Source organism: Centruroides vittatus, unplaced genomic scaffold (assembly GCF_030686945.1).
Source record: "Centruroides vittatus isolate TY-2023 unplaced genomic scaffold, ASM3068694v2 scaffold_3293, whole genome shotgun sequence".
NCBI lineage: Eukaryota > Metazoa > Arthropoda > Arachnida > Scorpiones > Buthidae > Centruroides > Centruroides vittatus.
Window position 1 is genome coordinate 660,382 of NW_027122702.1, and position 23,600 is coordinate 683,981.

The following is a 23,600-nucleotide window of genomic DNA, read 5'->3' on the forward strand; positions in this document are numbered from 1 at the left end:
TATATAATACAGTATTTTAATCACAATGAGCAATTATTTATTGTGGCATCATCACAATACCGGGTTGCAATTTGAAAATTGCAGTAAATACAAGAAATGAATTTTTACACACAGTGCAGTACACTAAGGAGGAACTGAATGGGTAAATATGTACGTGTATTTTTTTTTTACATTATTAATTTTATAATTCTTCCGAAATGAGGTATCAACCACAAAATCCTCGTATTTCAAGGCTTTATATGAAATTTTTTTATTTAAAAATATTCAAACGTAGTACATGAAACGTCATCCAGTTTAATTTATTAATCTAATATTAAGTCCATATTAAATTGCAATTCAAAATTGATAGATCCGATAAAGTCCGTTTAAACTTACTCGCAAATCAAATGCTACCAACCGTCAAGAATTTGTAAATGGTTTAGAACTAGTGTATTAGTACTGTATTCTCTGTACGTGGAATTAACTTATTGGAATTATCTTTTAACATAAATTGCTGTTGAATTAGCATGGCATGACTTTAATTAAAATATATTCTGAATTTATATTGACAGAATATTATCTATTGAATTTATTTAGAAAATTGTTACTACTGAAATTGCATAAGATACAGTAATTTAACGTATGGTAATGAGATGATATTTGTTATTTTGCTTGATGTTTTTTCTTTTTATACTTTATTAATGTAAGCAAATTAAGTGCCTGCTTGAGTCTTCGAATTAAAAGTCTCTAAACAGAAATAATTTTATACTGATTTCCATTTATGAATATTAAATGGAACATTCAAGGGGTTAGAAATTGATTTGCGCTTCCAGGCGCAGTTGTGTTAATTCGCCACCATAATTGAAGGAATTATCTTATTATTGTGTGTTTCGTTTTGGTTTATTGTTATAATTTCTCGGAATTGTTTCCTGTTATTTTTAAGGCTGTCATATTTTGGTGGCTTCTTGCTGCTTTTTCGAATTTAAAATTTCCTTGCAGTGTTGTCACATTACAGTACAACACTACTGTTCTGTTTTCTTGCAGACCTTTTATAATTCAGTTAATTATAGTTTATTCGTTTGGTTTAACACATTGCTTCATCTCTAGTTATTGTCGAATATATCTATGATGCGTAAACATTCCAGTTTAATCAAATTAAGTTACCTTCTCTACATTTACTCTGTCGAAGTTGTCAGTATCCACACGGAGTTGCTTAAATTAGATAATTATCATTTATTTTGTTTTCGAATAACTTTTATCAGATTATATTCGAGTATTTATTCCTTAAATTCACGAGAAATCACATATTGTAAGACCGCTATAGACTTTCTATAATTCAGTGTTCTATTTTACATACAGCGGCACGTTATCCTATGGGCAAAAGGGGCAATTGTCCGGGGTCTCCTTATGGAGACCCCTCTAATTATTTAGATGTCTCAAATCAATCTTTTTATAAGAAAATATTCCCCCAAAAGATATCTCGGAGAAAAATGTATGAAGTCAACTCTGTATATGGGGGCCCCCATGAACCTATAACGCGCCGCTGTTTATTCATGGTTTATCTTATATAATTCGAAAAAAAGAAATAATTTTAAAATTTAAACGTAGTTTTTATATTTAAATTTTATCACTATTCTAATTTTTATAAGATTTAACTTTATAATATTTAATAGATATTTTCGTGCTTATAATGAATTTATCTATAACGAACAATTGCTTATTATGATATCGTAATTTTTAATCGTAAATTTAATTAAAAAATCACGTGACATCCGGTTCAGACCGGAATTTCGTAAATAGATTTCCATCTGTCTAACTCCCTTCTCGAGATTAAGTAAGGACGGAGGAAAGACAGTGGGAATCTGTAGATCTGCAATTTGAAAATTGCAGCCCAACAAGTAAAGAAATTGAATTGAATAACCGCAACTCAACTTAATTTGATATCACATTGGTAATTAAAATGAAATTCGTAGTTTCGAAGATTTTTCTTAGTAGATTTATTAATGTAGTGTTACTAAATACTGTTAGGTATTTGATCGGGTGGAAGTTATTTACAGAATTATTTAATTCGGTTAAATGCAAATGGTCATAAGTAATTCGCATCACTAGAATTTACGATTTGAGAAGAAAATTGAAAATTAGAATCTGTTTCATCATTGATATGATCTGCTTTCACTGGTCAAAACTACACAATCGACCGATGAGAGGAAGGGATGAAGAGATTGTGAGGTTCTCTCTCTGATTTTATGCTGCTATTCTGTATTTCTTTTACAGTTTTAACGATATATTTTTAAGAATAATAGTCAGATAACCATATTTGTATGTGAATTTTTTTGTCTTCATTCAACCTACATCGAAGACTAGAAATTAATTAATTTTTTATTGCATGTAACTTATTTACAAAGAGGTTAAACTATAATTTAAGTTAGTAATATTTAACAAATTAATATAATAATTTAGTACAAGATAATACAAAATAAAATACACAAACTAGAAATTACAAATTTGAATATATTTAAAGTAATTCGAATTATCAGCATTACAATTAATTTGCTAAATATATATATATATTTTTAATTTTCTCCTGACATTTTATCTTAGAATTCTGATTATTTGACATTTCTGTTTTACTGCAATAAGAGTCAAGATAATGAAAAAAAGCTTTAATTTCGTTTAAGAAATAACAGTAATTTTTATTTTTAATGTAATCTAAGTCTAAGAACTTCCAATAAGTTTTAACAAATGTCAATAGTAAATGTTATCTAACTGAAAATAGTGGAAAATCTATTTATATTTTTAAAAATCTGTCGATTATATAAGTATGAATAGATTTTTTTCCCACTGTTTCGAAAGAGATTTTAAGTGGAATTTCTTGTTTATACAATACAAGTTTGAACGATTGCTTGCATGTAATAGTTGCAGTTTAATACTGTATACAGAATTGACAATAAAACGAAAAGAAATGGCATTATTTGTCTTTAATGGCCTTGCAGTTATTCACGATATTCAAATGTACAATAGTTTTTTTCCCTCTTTATATTGTTACATAAAATATATTTGTAGTTAAATATGGCACATAAAGAATGCATACGTAAGTTAGGAGTTTCTCATAAGTAAATTAGATTTATTATTTCATCTAAAATAATTTAGAAAAAACAGCAGAATACAAAATTCACGTATTTCGTATATTTTACCAGGAAAAAGATTGGATCAGGACCGTAATGAATGAAACTAATTGATTCGAATACACGTATATAACGTAATGGGTTGTAATTGAATGAAACTTAGTGACGTTTTTATGGATAAATATACGTCTTTATTTACTAACTTCAGTGACGTAATAATTAAAATTTATTGCTGTAATTGGTTAAGCTACATGACGTAGATGGCAATAATTAAGGTAAATGTCTTTTACTGTCATAAGATAGTGGATACAATTTGGTGAAGTAAACCAAAAGTGTCATGTTGACACAAGCAAAAGAAAATATCTGTATTTTATTTTATTTTTTTTGTTTCTATTTTTAAATTAGGCAGAAAATTACTAAATATATCAGTCTAGTTATCAGATCTTAAACAAAAAATTCCAGCAACGAGTTGCTTAACTTTCCCGGCAACATTTATAAATTTTGGTGGCACCATCAGCTGTGATATTTTATTTTAAAAAACTTTTTATATTTTTAATTATTATAAAATGGCAAAGAGCTTCATTTTTCGGGGTAGGAATGGGTTTTATAAAAAAATTGTAAATTCTAATAACAAATAAAACTGTTATTAAGTCCGACTGTACTCGAGATATGACTCTCGACCCCCACCTTTATTTTACCATCGACCTTTACCAAAATTTAATAGCATCAATTCCCCTAATACACAAATTTCCCTGTAAAATTTCAGAAATTTTTGACAAAAAGCACACGAGTTATTAAGCTTCAAACAGGATGGACAAAATCGTGCCATACACACACGCTAACATTCATACATACAGAAAAATCCCTGAATTTTTTAGCATTTCTCGACGTTTCAAGGTGTCCTGAGTCGAAAAATGTAAAAAATCTGGGGAAGGCAATTTTTTGACCCATCGCCATACTTCCCTCTGTTATATATAACAGCCGGGAAAGTGAAAGCATTAATATTTTGAAATTAAACATTCTACATATAAACTTTGATTTATCTAAATTCAATATGTATAGGCGTAAGTTCCGCTGTTTTATTCCTATCAATACATACAAAATTAACAATTTTTCAATTTTACCTCTTTATACATGGTCAAACAATCGGTTTATTTTAATAGAAAAGTTTATATTTAAACTTATCAATATCGAAATTCGTTTCATTTACATAAATTTGATATTTTCTGATGAAATTATTAAATCGAATGTACAATTTACTGAAAAATGTGTCTGGTCAGAATGTTAATTTTCCTTCAAATATCAATAATAATGCGCTACAAAGCTTATTATTAAACTGTAGCTATATCGATTGCAAATTTCGTTGGTTTTATTGTATATTTGCCATGTTCTTGTTCCCCGGTATTTCATTTTAATATACTGAAAATTAATTGTATAACTTAACTATATAAATTATTGAAACGGAAGCTGATAGAATACAATTTGTTAAAATTTCAATATTTATTTTCTACTTGTTCTCATCGATTTTGTTTCAATTATGCATATAATTAGTTCTGTAATTATATTTTTCGTTTGCATTAATATAATAACAACAATTATTGAAAAGAAATTATTATAATTTATTCTAATTAATAACATTTAATAGATTTTGTTTTTAAATTTACCAAATTTAAAATATTCAATAAATTCTTTTTAACAGTTGAATTTATTGATAAATTAGGGAAATTTTTCTACATTTATTATTTAATGAAGAAGTTATTAATTATTGCAAAAGTTGTTCCATAATATACTGAAATATCTAAGATATACGGATATATAAAAAGGGGGAAAATCCTTCAGGGACAATAGCCCTGAGGGATTTTTCCCTTTCGATTGAAATCAAATTCCCTTGGAAAAATCGCATGGTAAGGTTGTGTTTGTAGCGAAATTCATCTTCGTGGTTTTCCTATTTAAAATGTTTAAAATGCGGTTGTCGGATTTAATATTTTTAGAGTAAATTTGCTGATACGTAATGTTCAAGTCAAGCCGGTTTAATCCATTGACATGCATTTGGTGTGTTGCACCAATCAAAAATCTCGACGTAAATTACCGGTTAGTCTACTATACAGTATAATTTAGTGAGGTTTAAACTTTATGATGATTATTATATTTAACGCGTCTCAAAACCGAAGTCAGCGGTTTTTTATGTATATATATATTTTTTTGTCGAAATTATTCGGATGATCGTTATGACGATTTGCTCTTTTTGAGAGAGGAAAACTCTCGAGAGCATTTATTTATTTTTGAAAGAACAGGTGGATGATGATGAAGATAAACTAATAATAAACGATTATTCTAGTTAATGTTTATCATTCCTCGAAACTAGTGAAACACATTTAAAACTAGAAAAGTTCGATTATAGAAAATGTTTTGTCTCAATTTGTAAAACACGTTTAAATTATGCTTTATCGTCTATTTAAAAAAAAAAAAAAAAAAAAAAAAAAAAATTCTAGCAACGAGTTGCTTAACTTCCCTGGCGAAATTTAAAACTCTGTGTGGCGCCATCTGTTCCGATATTTTATTTAAAAACTTTTTATATTTTTAATTTTTATAAAATAGCAAAAAAAAAAATTAATTTTCAGGGTAGGGATGGGTTTTATAAAAAAAAAAAAAAAAAAAAAAAAAAAATGTAAGTGCTAGTAACGATTAAAATGGTCATTAAGTTCGTCTCTACTCGAGATACACACGATTCTCCTTTATCTCCCCACCCTCTCGACCTTTAACCACCAAAATTTAAAAGCATCAATCCCATAATACACAAACCTCCCTGCAAAATTTCAGAAATTTTCGACAAAAAGCACAGTAGTTACGATTTTGTTCACCCTCTTTAAAACTTATCTTCCACACACACTAACATCAATACAAACAGAAAAATTCCTGAATTTTTTTAGCATTTCTAGACGTTTCAGTGTTCCGAGTCCAAAAACGTAAAATATTGGGGGGTTCATTTTTTGCCCGATCGCTTTACTTTACCGGCTCTGTTACATACAACAGAGCCGGAAAAGTAAAAGAAGAATTAATTTATCCTTGTTGAAACTTACCGTTACTCAGTTTGTATTTAAAAAGCGAAATTAATAAATTTATTCGTAGACGTAATTTCTGGATTATACTATGATAGTGACATTTCTTAAATGCAATAATTCCGATTAAGCACATCTTAAGCTAAAAAAAAAAGTTCTTACAAATTTTATCATCTGGATGATTGCACGATAAGGAATTATCTTGTTACTTGTGGAAGTTGAGACGTTATTTTCCATCCCTCATTCCTGTTGGTCAGTTTCATTGATCCCGCCCGTATTACACGAAATATTTAGGTAGGTTAGAAAAAGACAGAACAGTAAATTATGCTTATCTACGTCGCACAGTGGGGCCAAATCTCAAAAAGCTGGCCAAAAGTCAAAAGCAATATAAATTTGGCTGAGAGTCGGTACTCGGGGGTTTTCTAGTCTCTTGAAGTTGCTTTGCATAAATGGCATCGTTGAGTAGACATATTATGCGTGATAGCATTACAAACTTTACCGTCTATCATGGTGAAAGCAAGTCGGAAAGAAACTCTTATTTCTTTTTCGTCTATGATCTTTTTGAAAGGGACAAGATTGTTCACTTGCTGTTTAATATACTTCATTTCGTCACGAGTGGCTTCAGGACTCTCGTGAAAAAATTGGATGCTAATTGGTCTACAAAAACGAGGAGATGACAGCCTCGGATTTTTCCATACAACAAGTCTAGCGTTTGTTTCTTGGTCGTCTGATACAAGCTGCAGTGGAACGATTGAGGTAAAAAATATATAAGCATCGGACTTGTTTCCATCATCATTGGTAAACTTTTGCTTGTACGTACTTTGGCCAGAAGTGCCATTGCAGCTCCACTTACAAATTAAAGTTGCAGACATTTTCAGGACAAACTTTTGACAACATCCATTTGTGTTAATAGTATTCTATCAGCTGTGTGAATCAGCAAAGCCATCAGTTTTACCTCAGCACATTCATTGACAGAGAGATCTGACTTAGGCGGATAACATTTGAGCTTGGCTTGATATGGCAATTTATACGGTGGAAATAAATCACGGCTGTTCTCGGTGCTTCTATTACGAAGCCCTTGAAATTGTGATTTTGATAACTTTAGTTCCACTATGAGCGACAGAGCAGCATCGGCAGATAAAGTCGTTTCTTGAATCGTATCTATGGACTCCTTATACTTCTTAGCTTTAGATGGGCTTCCCAATCCCACATCTCGGACAATTTTCGCAGCATCTAATTTTCCAGATGATCGAAGGCTCATTTGAGTCGCATACGTCAATTCTTCCATACTATTTCTTGCGCGTAATTCTTCACTCCTCCTTCGTTTTGTCCGGTCACTGGACTCTGCAAATTCTGAAGAAGGCCGACCCAAATTATGGGATTTTTCTGAAGAGTGTTTAGTTTCTTCGAAAGAGACAAACACGCTCAACCATTCAGAAAATTTTTGCAGAAATTTGCCTTCATTTTTTGATACTTGCCACTTTGTATCCAAGTCATGCAACAACTTGCGGAGGACAGGTTTTACATTGTCTGATAGAGCAAAGGGCATTGCAATTTAGCAGACATGAACTTTTCGATCTGTACATACGTTTCAGTCGTTTTGTCATTCAAATGACCTTTCAATATCGAAAAAATTTCCTCTCTTGTTAGGCTACATGCTTCACATTCATCAGCGACAGATTCTGAAATTGGAAAATATAATATCTATATAGATAGATAATTCCATATTCAACCTCGTTACTATTATTTATTCCAAAATATTATTTGAAAAGAAAAAGACAATATTCATAAAAGTGAGTTATGTATCATAGAACTCAATAGAATAAAGACAGCAGACAAATTCAAGAAAAAGAGCAAACGATTCCGCGTCGTTAATGTACAAAATTCAAAAGACTATGTTTTACATTGCAAGAACTCGCACCAATGACACGATTGCAGCTAGTTTTAATTTTTTTTTCATTCAATAATAGTTCCATCTACAACATGCGATCGGTCCAGTCGCAGAACTCTACAGAATTTATGAACTTTTTGTAGAGAAAAGTTCGTAAATTCTGTAGAATATCTGTAGAAATTCTGTTTAAAATTTTCCGTTGTAATCTTCCGTTCATTTTCGTACAAATCATTCGTTTACTGTTATCACATAAACTATTATTAATAATTTTGTGTTACATAATGATATTCTACTTACTTGCAGCTGCTGATTCCATTTTTTTTTAAATTTAAATTCGATTGATTTTTAGAGATTTGACGCTCTTGAATATAGCGTAGAAATCTTTGCTTACTGCACGATGCGTCTAACTCGAGTGAGGGTCCCCTTTCAACTGAACTACAATAGCAGGTGTAAGGGATAGGGGCGCTAAAGTCTAGAATTCGACCTTCGGACTCTTACCCAACCTAACCCACGATTAGAAATTACCGGAACTTAAACTCTATTTTTCGACTTTTGGCCAGGTTTTTGGGATTTGGCCCCATTGCGTCGTGAAATTAAGCATAATTAGTAAGTGTAAATAACAAATTAACGTCTCATATTAAAAATGTAGGATTCAAAATTAATTAAAATTATATATATATTTTATTCCATATTTCCCTCATAAAGATGTACAGAATGGAACATAAAATTCATTTAAGTGTAACATAAAACAAGTTTTAATTTATTTATTTCTTCTGCGATATAGAAGTTAACTTCTTACTTATCATTGGGCTGCAATTTGAAAAAAAAAAAAAAATTGTAGACCTATAAATTTCCTCTGTCTGTCTCTTTCTCTGTTTTTAATATAATTATCTTAAGTTCTGTTGTTTATTTTCAGTTTTCTTTAATTTAACAGGTCTATTATGATTATCTAAAACGAAAAGAGCTCGATGTAGATAGTAAATTGAACGTAATTTAATTAAAACAGCAAACTGTAGTATAACAGATAGAATATTGATGCCTCTTACTGATGAACTGAACACACTGATGTTTCTTGCAGACTTTCTCATATTGTTTAACATATATCAACGATACATATTTTTTGTTTATATCAAACAAAAATCTGCTGAAGAAAATATACTGTTTTAAAGATTAAATTAAGTATTTTAATTGTATTTATTTTTAAAAAAAATTAGTAACTTAGAAGCGAAAGAATAAACGTGATGATTAAAAATCTTCAAAATCTACATCTAAATGCAACTAAGTTTGAACGAAGTGAACAGATATGGGTCTTTAAATCCATCACATAAAGAAACTATCAGCTAAAATTGTCATGTATACTTAATAACTATCATATAACTATATCCTACACTGTTTCCCACGTTTTCTTTAATATATATATATAAATAATTTAAAATGTTGTGTTGAGATAATTCTCTAAAAAATTGAAAGGTGTAACACACAAGATATTAAAGAATTAGTGAATTTGTAGCTCGGCACCATTAAAATATTTAACGTTCAATACTTATTCGATTATTTTTAATGGTAGTTATGTAATAATTTGTTAATTATCATGCTTAAATAGGCCTACATAGAATTTTACAAACCCATGTTTATATTTGAAGTAAATGTTCCTATACAAAAAAAAATAAGCTCTTAACATGAATTTATTTTTAAGATTTAATTGCAGGATCGATTTCCACACCGAAGAATTCCTAATTTTTTTATTAGCAATGTCATAAAAACTTGGATGTATCATGTTAATAAAATGAAAAAAGAAGGTTGCAAAGCCTAAAAAATATATTAAATTTTATTTTTATATTTATTTTAACGAGAAAAAATATTCTATAGGGATTAATAAAGTGTATTCTTATCGCTTGATTTCGCTCTGTTAGAACAGACACGGGGCTTCATGAGATCGATGAGCGATGATTCTGTGCTAGAAATGATTTCCATCTTCTGGATTAAATTGTTCTACAGGAAGTCTGTCATTCTGTTGGAGGAGTTTATAAACATTACATTCATTATTGATGATGATGTACGCAAATCTGTAGTAATGTTCATTTGACTAAATCGCCGTTCATTCATCCGTTTAGTGAAGGAACTTAGGGATTGTTACATTTAATTTTTAAGTACGATTTCATTATTTTCATTATAATCCTTTAATCCCCGAAATGGTTTTTATTTAGTTAATGTAAATTCGTTTCTTAATGGAGCTTATCGTTTGGATTTATTTTAATTTACTTTGTGGCTGTTATGAATCTGCTTAAGAAGTTTGATCATTTTCACTGAAGAAATCTCTTAAACATTCCCCCGATTTTGTGTCGTCAAAAGTAGTTTTATGATTATTCACCCCAGAAGAATATTTTTACTTTTCCGGCTCTTTTATATATAACAGAGGAAAAGTATGGCGATCGTTCAAAAAATTGCTCCCAAGATTTTTACGTTTTTGGGACTTTCTATATTTTTAATTACTATAAAATAGCAAAAGTTTTTAATGAAATATCATAACAGATGATGCCACACGCAGTTTTAAATGTTGCCGGGTAAGTTAAGCAACTCTTTACTGGACGTTAATGTAATTGTATTGTTTTAGAATTTCGATGATGCATTGTTTTCTTCTTATCGCCGAATGTTTCGTTATTTTATTTTATTATTTTTTAAATTAAATTCCATTTTTGTCCGATGATATACAACGATGCATTAAGAAATGCGAATGTGATTTATAAAGACATCATATTATCATCAACTTAAAATGGAGAAAAATGACTTTTGTAGCCTGGTTTCTTTACAATACTCTGTGTACAGGTCGGTGGGTATAGCGAATGAAGCAGTGTAGTCAACAATTGGCTGTTATCATGTTGCCAATTCGCTCATATCAAACTGAGTGATTGCTGTTATTTTTTAAGCGTCACTATTATTTATTTAGAGATATTTATTGCTCCATTTTTGAATTGCTTTTTTCCCCTTAATATAAGAAAGTAGATCGTTTGTTTCGGAAGAAAGACGATACGCTATATTCATTTCAAAAAGTAATGAGTATTCGGATATAACGCCGCATATCCTTCATGTAAGGTTCTGCTTTTTACATGCTGTCTATTATTAGACAGGAATTTTTACAAAATAGGAACGTGATTTATAAAAACATCATTGTTATCATTTCAAAATATCATTTGATAAAACTCATCAATGATATTTTTAACGATTTTCTACGTTATCCTAAGATACATATACGAATAATACGGAAAAGATAGCTAGTGGCATCCCTGAGGAAAGCAGTGATTAAAATTTATTCTAAACTTCAAAAAATTCTTTAATATTTAAATTTATACCTTACATCTCCCTAATTTGTTAGTAAGATTAATTAAAATGTGGTTGGACTGCTACCCAATTAAGCGTAAGTAGTCCAAGGTAGGGAAGCGATATACGAAGTTTAACAGAAATGAATTTGTGGTATTTAAAATATTAAATAGTAAACATTATATTGATGAAAGCGGAAGGAAATGCATCATTATTGCCATTATCATTCGGCACTTCAAGATTCTTGATTGCACATACACTTCCAGTCTCCAGCATCTTTGTTTTTACCGAATTCTCAGTGGCGCCTTATAGCTTCATGGGGGCCTAGGCAAATTTGAATTACCGGTCCCATGTACAGTGTTGACTTCACACACATTTTCCTTCGGGGAATTTTTTGGGGAAATATTTTTATATAAACGATTGGTTTGGGGCCACCTGTCGATGGGGAGGCTTCGGCAATTGCCAATTTTGCCCACAGGATAACGCGCTACTGCAACTTTTTTTACATTGTTTAGACATAAGGAGATAAATGCATACAGGTGTACACAGTATCGCAAATATTATCGTTATTTATACATATTCTTTATTCGAACTTTAACTGTGGATTATACGGATATTACTTAATGGTTAACGTATACAATATAATCGTATAGGCAACACGTGAATCCCTTTACTGGTGCGAATAACAATAGATAACTTTCAGAAACTTTTCGCGGATATTGATTTGACACTTGCTAAAGTTATATTGCTACTGTTATGAGTACAGTAGTAATGTCCATTAAATTAATGTAATTCTAATAGAAAGGTAAAGCATGTCAGAGCTACGTTATGTAACATCGGCTAAAGATAATGTTTGTTCTTTAATACATTTCATAAAATAATACATGTAGACTCTAACTAAAGTACTCTCTTTCAATGCTTGAATATCCTAAAGCTATACGGAAATTTAATATTTATAGAATAATTTTGAGCGTATCCGTCATCGAAAATTTTTTCTATCTTAACTAATTTCATTCGAAAATGGAGTTAATATTCAGCCAATACTGAATATAAAATCAAATTTATTATTGTATAGTTTCATTGAATTTAACATAAATTGATACGTAAAATTTTAATTATTAGTATTCAATTAATGTAATAATTATTACGAAACGTTTTTAAGGATAATTTTACTACAGTTTTAAATTTATTCTTCCAACTATACTGATGAAGTCATTAATGATGGTGAAAATACCTTTATAATCTTATTACCTCATATTATTTTACATAAATTTTTAATGATGGCTGGTTGTTTAATTTGCATTATTAAATGCAACGTGTAAGAGAAGGGTTTTTAATTACAAATAGTTAAAGAATTTAGAAAACATCTCATTCAATCGGTTCAAATATCTAATGGCTTCTTCAGATGTAAAACTACGTGTATTATGTATAGAACCTTATTCACATTTCGAATTCATTCATTCATATTTTTTCTTTTTAAATTCAATTTTAATTATACTTGATATTTTAATTTTATAAAGTAAGGACCATTTTTCCAGGTACCTCTTAAGAAATCTCATAATAGAATATTATATCCGACTTCTATTAGATCGTTGTTCGCTCTCTAATTTCTTTCTGAAGTATTAAGACAACGAATAATGGCTTTCTTTGTTAATAATTTTTAAAAATTCCTAATAAATTGCTAGTTTTTATTTTCCCGAATCTGTTATATATAACAGAGGAAAAGTATGGTGATCGGTCAAAAAATGACCCCCCACCAGATTTTTACATTTTTGGACTCGGCACTTTGAAACGTCGAGAAATGCAAAAAAAAAAAAAAAAAAAAAAAAAAAAAAAAAATTCGGGGGTTTTTCTTTATGGATGTTTTTGTATGTGTGACACAATTTTGTTTACCCTGTTTGAAGCCTGTGCTTTTTGTAATAAAATAATTCCTGTGTTTTTTGTCGAAAATTTCCCAAATTATGCAGGGAGATTTACGTATTAGGGAGAGTGATACTATTGAATTTTGGTGATTAATGGTTGAGAAGGTGGGGAGATAAAGGGGATCGTATGTATCTTGAGTAGGGTCGGACTTAAAGACTATTTTACTCGTTATTAGCATTTACATTTTTTATATAAAACCAATCCTTGCCCTCAAAAGTAAGCTTCTTGCCATTTTACAACAGTTAAAAATATAAAAAGTGTTTTTAATAAAATATCATAACAGATGGCGTCACGAAATGTTGCCGGGAAAGTTAAGCAACTCGTTGCTGGATTTTTTTTATTCACTTTATGAAATATGATTTGAAATGTACAATATTTTATCTGGATATTGTTTTTGTGAAGAAAGATGCCACGAAAAATTCAAAAAGAAAATTTGAAAAAAAAAATGTAACGTTAAATAGCCTCTTAAATATATTTTATTGCTGATTTTATCGGCTCAGAATATTTTGAAATACGAACATAATTAGGTTAGTTTATAACACTAATCATTCATGTCCAAATATTTGAATATGTTCAAACATGTGTACTAACTACAGGTCCAAAAATTTATCTGATATTAAAAAAAAGAAATTACTTTCTAGACCAGGTTTTTTTTAACGAGATTTACAATTTTTTTTCTTTATATTCATGGTATAAAAATGGACTATAAACTAAGTTAGGTGTATAAAAATGCAATACATCTTTGTTCCGGATGGACGGTAAACATTTCTTATTCAAATCATGTAATAAAGTCGTTATTCACGTGTTACAGCTGGTATGTTACTTATCACGTCACTAAGTAAGTGAGATTAAAGAAAATGTGATCACATTCGCTTTCGGATAAATATTTCAGTACGCGGAACGAAGAATGGAGTGTAAAATGTCGCCCGAAATTTGATCGAATTTAGCGTCACGGTGAAATTATTATTTTTCCACATTTAAATAACATACAATGCCGTGGTTGTATACCAACTCTTCGAGTAAATATTTTCGAAAGGCACTCTGAATATCAATATCTGAAGTAAATCGGACCGGTTTGAAGTTCTCTACCTGTTTGAATCAATATCAAATGGCAGCTACAAAATATTGATTCGTCCCCCCAAAAAATAAATATTTCTGAAAAATCTGTTTAGAGGATTCACGGGCTCCCTTCCTAAAGCCATTTACAAAATTTAAATGCGTTCTTGTAAATAATAATTTCCTTATATTTTAAAAAATGACGGGGGGGGAATTCTGCAGGATGAGAAAGTGTTGATAGATAATAAACTAGTTTTCTTCTTACTTTCCCGGTTTTATTGTGTATTAATATAACAGAGAGAAAGTATGGCAATTGGCCATTAATGATCCCTCTGATCGAGGTTTTGCTCTATGTGTGGATGTGTGTGAGGGCACCCTCTTTAAAGCTTAATAACTCCTGTGCTTTTTGTCAAAAATTTCTGAAATTTTGCAGGGACGTTTGTGTATTAGAGAGATTAATGATATTAAATTTTGGTGGTTGAAGGTCGACGGGGTGGGGAGATAAAGGGCGTGTGCGTATCTCGAGTAGGATCGGATTAAAAACGATTTTAGTCGTTATTAGCAATTACAATTTTTTTATATAAGACCTATCAATATCTTTATCCTGAAAATTAAGCCTTTTATTATTTTATAATAATTAAAAATATAAAACGTTTTTTTAAAAATAAAATATCATAACAGATCGCATCACCGAAATTTTAAATGCTGCCGGGAAAGTTAAGCAACTCGTTGCTAGAAATTTTTTTTCTGATTCTGATCCAGAATTTGAATCTAAGTATTAAACTATGATCATTTAACTTCTGCATTTCAATGACAGCTGTGTATAGAGTAGTTGTAGAATTATACAGCCGTTTTGCTTGATAGATCGTAAGTTTCTTGTTAATATGATTCACCGCTTACGTTACTTGATTTAATAATTGTAACAACGTTACATTTGCATTAGTAAATATTTATTATTAACGATAAAAGGCGAAACACGAAGCCAATTCCTGTTTTTCGAACGAGTAAACACCAAGAAAAAGAAAAAAAAAATTAAAAATGGATAATTGAATTCATCAAAATTTAATCAAGTTATAAACGGTTTTTTTTTCGTTAATAATTTTTAATAAATTATGTAATTTTCATAAAAATTGCATAAACGAATTATGAAATGAAATTAATTTTAAATTTATTATTAATTTTTTCGGTTTTCTTCGGTTTTATTATTATTTTTTTAAACAGAAAAATTGGAGAAATTTGAAATTATTTTTAATATCTCTTCTTGATTTGATTGTTTTAATCTCTCGTATAAATATGCGGAATAAGTTTAAAAGATAATTTATTGAATTACTGCGGTAGTTTTTTTTTTATTTTATTCGGTTCCTTGTGTTTGTCTTGATCTCTTCTGACTCATATTTTTTCGTGTTGTACAAATAGAACTTAGCTTCATTTTGCTTTCTTAGCACACACAAATTCGTTAGTGGGATATCAGTACTATGATCTTTGAATTTTTGATGCTGTAAGAAGACCTCTTGCTTCCATTTTCCTTACCTGAACACATTAGGACTTAATGTACTAACTGAATTATAGATTTTGCTAACCAGTTAAGTTCAGAGAATATTCGTATAATAGCAAGAAGCATTGTTATGTTGGTAACTAACAATTGTCGTCATGGGATTACAATTTTTTTTATCAAGGATTAATTGCAATATTACATTATTTGGCTTCTTATACTTAACAATGGTGCAGTAAAATTTTATCGACTTTTATAAATTAATTTTAAGTAAAACATTTTCGATTTTGACGTTATTTTGGCACTTATCGAGAAGTTTGAAGGTTGTAGTTGTCTTTTACCAAAAAAGAAAAAATTCCAGCAACGAGTTGCTTTACTTTCCCAGCAACGTTTAAAACTGCCTGTGGCGCCATCTGTTACGATATTTTATTTAAAAACATTTTATATTTTTAAAATGGCAAAAAGCTCAATTTTGAGGTAGGAATAGGACTTATAAAAAATTGTAAATGCTAAAACGAGTAAAATCGTCCTTAAGTCCGACCCTACCCGAGATATGACACGACCCCCTTTATCTCCCCCTCCTCCTTGACCTTTAACCATCAAAATTTATTAGTATTAATCCCCCTAATACCCAAATCTCCCTGCAAAATTTCAGAAAGTTTTGACAAAACGAATAGGAGTTATTAAGCTTTAAACCGGGCGAACAAAATCGTGCCTCCCACACACACTGACATCAATACATACAGAAAACACCCCGATTTTTTTGCATTTCTCGACGTTTCCAGGTACTCCGAGTCCAAAAAATGTAAAAATCTTGGAAGGGGGGTCATTTTTTTGACGATCGCCATACTTTTCCTCTGTTACATATATCACAGTCGGGAAAGTATAAGAACTGTTTCTTAATTTTTTTGTATCTTAGACAATATTTGCTTTAACAGTTTTGTAATATTTCAGGCAATGAAAATAAAATCGCCAGTAGAAAACGATCATATTATCGATCTAGAAAAGTACAACTTAGAGAAGTTAGTCTGTGATCCATTGCTCAATCGTATTCACGAATGGGACTATCCGATTTTCGATCTCCAACAGGAAGCGGGTGATCGAATTTTAAGTCAGGTAATTTATCTCTTACAACCAACTATAAGTATACGTTTTGTTATCTAGAACGACGTAGATAAAAGGGTTTCTTTTTCAGATGTGCTATCGCGTCTTCCTAGAAGTGGGCCTCTTTGAAGCTTTCAAGATTCCGGTACAAGAATTTATAAATTACTTTTTCGCTTTAGAAAATGGTTATAGAGAAAAACCATGTAAATAATTTTTAATTGTTTGAGAGATTTTTATTATTTTAAGTCTTTTTTTTTTTAATCATTTGTATCGTGATTAATACTTACTTCTAGATCATAATCGCATGCACGCTGCCGATGTACTACATGGTGTATATTATCTCACGTCACAACCAGTACCTGGCTTGACCCAAATACCGTCGGAATCTTCAGATTCACCACTCCACAAATCAGCTAGTGAGTTTTTTTTTTTTTTTTTTTAAATTGAAATATATATATAATAAAAGTTTAAATCCCTGGCATTATTATTATTATAACTTCTGCGATGCAAAAGTATTGAAATGGTTACAAAACCTGCTTCTTCAGTAGGAGATTTATGGTTTTCAGTATACAGTATTTGCTTTTTATGGCTTCCCATAAACAAGTTGAAAGGGAAAAAATATATTGGGAGGATGATAATAGCAATACTCTGCTCACATTCAACCAATTTTTTAGAAATGTTATTTCGCTAAAAATTACTTATAGCTGCAGTGTGATTATTGTTAAAGTTGTTATACATAAAGTTTCTAGCGAGTTATGTCTGTCCAATGAATTATCTGCAACGGATGGATAGATAAATTTATTAAAATTCATTCCAGATACGGCATGTCGTCAAGGCTTTACAATAGACGATTCCTATGGTATCATGGGAGCAAATTTTCCGGCTCTGGAGTTAATGGCATTATATGCAGCCGCTTCCATGCACGATTACGATCATCCCGGTAGAACGAATGCCTTTCTGGTATCTACTTACGCTCCTCAAGTAAGCATAATTAAAGTTTTTTAGAAAGTAATTTAAAAAATTCCCAACTAAGGGTTCAATTTGTAGGCAGTTCTGTATAATGACCGTTCCGTTCTGGAAAATCATCACGCCGCTGCAGCTTGGTGTCTTTTCTTATCTCGTCCCGAATTCAACTGGTTATGTCATTTGGAGAAAGCAGAATTTAAACGTTTTCGTTTCTTAGTCATCGAGTGTATCCTGGCAACAGATCTCAAGAGGCATTTCGAGATTTTAGCCGAATTCAATGCTAAAGTAAGAGATTTATATCATTACTCTTTTCGTGATTTTAAAGACGCGTTATAATACCATTTTTATCTACTTTAAGGCTAATGATGATGAAGCTCCAGGCATTGATTGGTTATCGGAAACTGACAGGATGCTTGTTATGGAAATGTGCATTAAGCTAGCAGATATTAATGGACCATGTAAAAAGTACAATATTCATAAACAGTGGACTTACAGGATTGCAGAGGAATTTTATGAACAGGTAACTGAGAATCTTTAGTAGCCTAGAGTTGATTGATAAATGTAAATCTTTAGTAGTAATCTGAATTAATTTTGTGCTTTTCCGGTTCTGTTATATATAACAGAGGGAAAGCAAATCGGTCAAAAATAGACTTTTCCCAAGATTTTTACATTTTTAGACTCGGGGGACTTTCAAACGTCGAGAAATTCAAAAAAGTTCGGGGGGGGGTTTCTATATATACTGGAAATTTTCCCGTCAAGCATAATGGGGGAACATATGAGAAAGTAGAGATTGAAGAATTGAGAAGAGTAGAGATTTCAAAAAATTCAAGAGTTGTTAGTATAAACTATTGATTTGTAGAAGTATTATCTGTTGTAACATAGAGCAACAAAACAAAATTATATTAGCAATGGATGTTAGTGTGTCTGTGTGTGGAGTGAGCACGATTTTGTTTATCCTCTTTGAACCTTAATAACTCCTGTGCTTTTTGTCGAAAATTTCTGAAATTTTGTAGGGAGGTTTCTATATTAGAGGGATTTATGCCATTAAATTTTGGTGGTTAAATGTCGAGGGGATAGGAAGGTAAAGAGCGTCGTGTGTCATATCTCGGGTAGGGTCGGACTTTTTAACGACGATTTCGCTCGTTATTAGCATTTACAATTTTCTATAAAACCTGTCCTAAACCTCAAAATTAAAGTTTTGGTCATTTTATAATAATTAAAAATATAAAATGTTTTAAAATTAAATATCGTAACAGATGGCGCTACAAGCAGTTTGAAACGTTGCCGAGAAAGTAAAGCAACTCTTTGATGGATTTATTATAAAAAATGTAAAATTTAATTTTTTTTTCGATTTAATGTCTGAATTTTAGGGCGATGAAGAGTCAGCATTAGGATTACCCATTTCTCCCTTCATGGATAGGAAGAATCCTCAATTGGCCAAGCTACAAGAATCTTTTATTAATCACTTAGTTGCACCATTATGTAATGCTTATGGTGAAGCGGCATTGTTACCTGGCCAATGGGTAGAAAATTCCGAAAGTGAAGACGAAGGTATTTCTATTTTTAACTTTTAAAAACAGATTTTAAATGATTTTAATATTGGAAAATCAACAGGACCGATTGATACAGATCAGGGAGATACGTCAGATGGAAAGGAGGACGATGAAGTCGTCGATAGTGATTCCAGTATCCCAAGTGGTTAGTACATTGTCATTTATTTATTTTTTACGAATTTAAGAACTAAAAAATGAAAAAAACCCGACGTATTTACACTTCAGTCGTTTCTACGAGAAGACGAACCAGCGTCCAAATTAAGCAGAGGAATGTGTTTTGTCTTCAAACTAAACATCTCCAGGAAAATTACGAATATTGGATTAATATCTTGAAGGAGGAAGCTAAAGCCAAAGAGAGAGAGAACGGTCTGTGTTTATCTAAAGAAGAGACCACGCCAATCATTGAACAGGAGATTAAAATGCCATCTGAAGAAATGGAGACAATCCACGAAGAAGAAGGAAATGTAATTGAATTTTTTTTATATCTATATAAAAATATCTGCAAATCTTTTTATTTTTCTTAAACAGAAATTGTGGATTTTTTTTCTTTTTTAGCTATTTGATAGAAGGAAAAATTGTAAGTTATAACGTGAATTTTTCGTTTCAGAATTGTCAGTTTTAAGGTATTGTGACAGAATAATATTTGATACAAAATTGAAATGCTGTTATTAATTTCGTGTAGCCACACAAATAATAAATAAATCAACATTTACTTATAGAAATGACAGTATAACATGCGATTTATTTTTGTTACAAATTTCAAATTAATATGGGTAATTTAATTTTACATAAACTAAACATAAATTTGTTCTTTTATATATATCAAATTCTATGATAATCTGATCAGGAGTAATTTTAAAACTTTATAAAACATGATCGTGACGTTGCGTTTTATTTCAAAACTTTATTGATTCAAATTTTACGTTTTTTATTATTTTTTTCGACATGAAAAGTTATTATTTTTGTAAAGACGATGTTTAAGTGGGGAATAAATATTTACATAACCCACTTAAATCCAAATGGTGACATCATTTTTCTCTTTTCATGCACGATTAAATTAATTACAAAGAAGAAAAAATGTTATTTTAACTTACTTTTTTGGCTCTTTGATCGACTCCGTTGTTCCTATTCTATAGTTTTCACGTAAAAAAATGTCGCATGAATATATTTGGGGCGTATTTCATGTACAAAATAAATTATTAATGTATTTAAATGAATTTTTGTGACATTAAATTATCGCGAAAATTCATGAAACTTGGCACCGTGCTGTAACATAGAAAAACAAAGGTGGGATGACCGTAGAATGGCCTAAAATGTTACTGAATATCGAGAATATAAAGATTATTTTTGATTCTCTAAGCCAAATTGCTCTTTATTTTGTATATAGGCCTATATATAAATTATTTTAAGTGATAGTTTTATTTATATTTAAAAAAAAATCATTAAAGTTAAGGACTTTTACTTTAAAAAAGATAAAGCGTAAGAAATTAAATCAAAGTTGTTGTATTTTTGCACTAAACCTTACAGTAAAAAACTAATCAATTAAGTGGCAAATTATGAAATTCGAGTGGTTCTCCAATTTGCAATTCTATACTGAACATGCTAAAAATTGTTTAATTCTATCAAAACCCGTAATTGCATTAATTTGTAATTAAATTCAGTATAACAATTCTTCACTCTTAATATTATTATTATTTTTTAATTAAAATAAAATATAAACTTTCCTTTTAGCTCTAAACGGATATTAAACATCACTAAAAAAATATTTATTTATTTTTTTTATTTTGCAGAAAATTTCCAGCTAACATTAGAAATTCGGATATTCAATTACAAACGCTAATTGGGCACTTTGAAGATAGAATACTTCAAATTATGATAAGGATCTTCACTTTGGAGAAGATGGCGATGTAAATTTTAGATTTAATTTTTCTTATCCTTCGTTTTTTTTACTATTATTATTATCATTACTATTATTATTACTTTATTTTCTCGATAGAAGATATACCGAGTGTCATTTTTACCAATGTAAGCGATTTAACTTACTCTTAACACGCGAGGAATCCACATCACCACCAATTTTTTTAGTTTTATTCTGCATTTTTTTTTTCTTAAGACATTCCTTAATAATAAAACAAATATATATGTTTTTATTTCGAGAAATATATCTAAAAAACAACAGAAATTATTTTCAATTTTTGTGGAAATTGTACGAGCTAGCAATGTAATTTTATTACTTTTATTATTATTATTATTATTTTCTTCTTCGTCTTTGGAGAGATCCAATTCTCAATAAGTTCCTTGCTCGCTGCGAGTTAACCATAGTGAGTTACGTGAACTGAAAAATTATATATATATATATTTTTTATTTTTATTTTTAGTTTTCTCATCGTATGTGATGTTAAAAGTGCCATTTTTTAATTTAAATACTTAAGTTTTTATTTATTATTTTCCATCTAGCAATCTACTTAATTGTTTATAACAAAAAAAAAACACAAGATGATTATTAATATAATACATTTATTTGGTGCTTCTTAATTATCAGAATTTAATTTTTTTTAAAAATATATATATTGTTTCTGTTGTAAAATAAAACACTGTAGAGATTTGTACATTTATATAAATGAAAAATAATACAGAAATGATGGTTATGATGCCAGGAAATTTGCAAAGTTTATCAAACTATTATTATTATTATTATTTTATTATTATTATTATTTTTTGTTTATTTTAGTTCATTTTTTAAACTATTTCATTGCAAAGAAAGGATTATATTTTGCTTTAACTCGTTAAAAATAATATAAAGAAAAAAAAATACATGAAATTATCATTCTCAATGTAAAAGTATATATATATATGTAAAGTTATTTATTAAGAAAAAAAAAATTATAAATTCTGTATGGTGTATGTGAAGTTTTATCTTTCAGTTTTTATAGGAAAATGGTCGTAAATGTTATAATAACGAGAGCGATATTTGCGATTGAGTTTAGGCGTTTCTGTGCGCAAAATTTATAAATAAAAATAAAAGAAAGTAAAAAAAAAGAAAAATTGTTTCGTAAAATCTACTTAAGAAGTTTTCCATTCCGTTAAAACATTCTTTATAAGTATAAAAAGCAAGAAAAGTTGCAAGCTTTCGTGGTTATCTGCATTACAAAACTCGATCGAAGCACAGCCACACATACACACAAACACACGATGAGGTAACCATATTCGCACGATTTGTTGCGAACTGCATTATAACATTTTTATTTTTTAAATTTATACAAACCCAAAAATTACTGTTTTAGTAAACTGTCAGAAGAAATTTTTAACGCAGAAATAATTGCACCATTATTTGTCAGTGTCAAGATATATATTAATGAATATATGCACTATTTAAAAAGATATTAAGAAATTATTATTATATTATGTTATTGAGAAAAATAATATATTAAATTTTAAAAGAAAAATTATATATATAATTTGCATATAAACATGAGTTAAATATGATCTCAAGTTTCGTTTTTTATTTGTTTTCTCACTTCCTTAAACGCGAGAAAGAGAGAGAGAAAAGAATTCATTTTTATTTTTATCAAAATGTATTTGTATATTTCTATGAAGGAAAAAAAAAAATACAAGAAATTAACTGTATATAATTCGAAATTTTTGAAATGAGAAAATTTCTTATATGTATATGTATACAGTATTTTAGTGTGAAACAGTGGGAACCTTACCAACATGTAAACGTTTGGATAAAACAAAAAATTATATCTGTTAATGAGACCATTTATCTATTATATATACATATACAAAACAATATAAATAAAATAAATAAATATATATATAAATATATATTATTCTTTATTTTCATTGTACAGATTTATAAGATTTTGAGTGATATTGTCAACGATGATGTACAGTCACGTGTTATATTTCTGTGATTTTCGTTTGTATATTTGTAGAAGTGTAATAAATGCTTTCACATTTGTTGTTGTTATCATATGTACTGTTTGTCATATGTATATATATATACAGTAGCTCAAAAAATTCTTAAAATTTTACATAAAATACTTATTTTTAATGATTGCTTATACAATTTTAAATATTTTGATTACATATTTTTGCTTATTCCTTTTAATTTTTTTGAGTAGTAAATTT

The 23,600-nt window shown here is 29.5% G+C and overlaps 1 protein-coding gene across 1 annotated transcript in view; it reads left to right on the plus strand.

The window, feature by feature from the left end:
- LOC136988336 (cGMP-inhibited 3',5'-cyclic phosphodiesterase 3A-like) overlaps positions 1-22,168 on the plus strand; it is a 50,377-nt gene extending 28,209 nt beyond the window's left edge. The window contains exons 5-14 of the mRNA XM_067286218.1: positions 16,798-16,959; positions 17,039-17,150; positions 17,241-17,363; positions 17,765-17,928; positions 17,995-18,198; positions 18,272-18,433; positions 19,284-19,464; positions 19,528-19,611; positions 19,692-19,930; positions 21,257-22,168. Of these exons, the coding sequence (XP_067142319.1) occupies positions 16,798-16,959; positions 17,039-17,150; positions 17,241-17,363; positions 17,765-17,928; positions 17,995-18,198; positions 18,272-18,433; positions 19,284-19,464; positions 19,528-19,611; positions 19,692-19,930; positions 21,257-21,271 (1,446 nt within the window). The 3' untranslated portion in view covers positions 21,272-22,168. The remainder of the gene's footprint in view (positions 1-16,797; positions 16,960-17,038; positions 17,151-17,240; positions 17,364-17,764; positions 17,929-17,994; positions 18,199-18,271; positions 18,434-19,283; positions 19,465-19,527; positions 19,612-19,691; positions 19,931-21,256) is intronic.
- Positions 22,169-23,600: the final 1,432 nt, after the last annotated feature.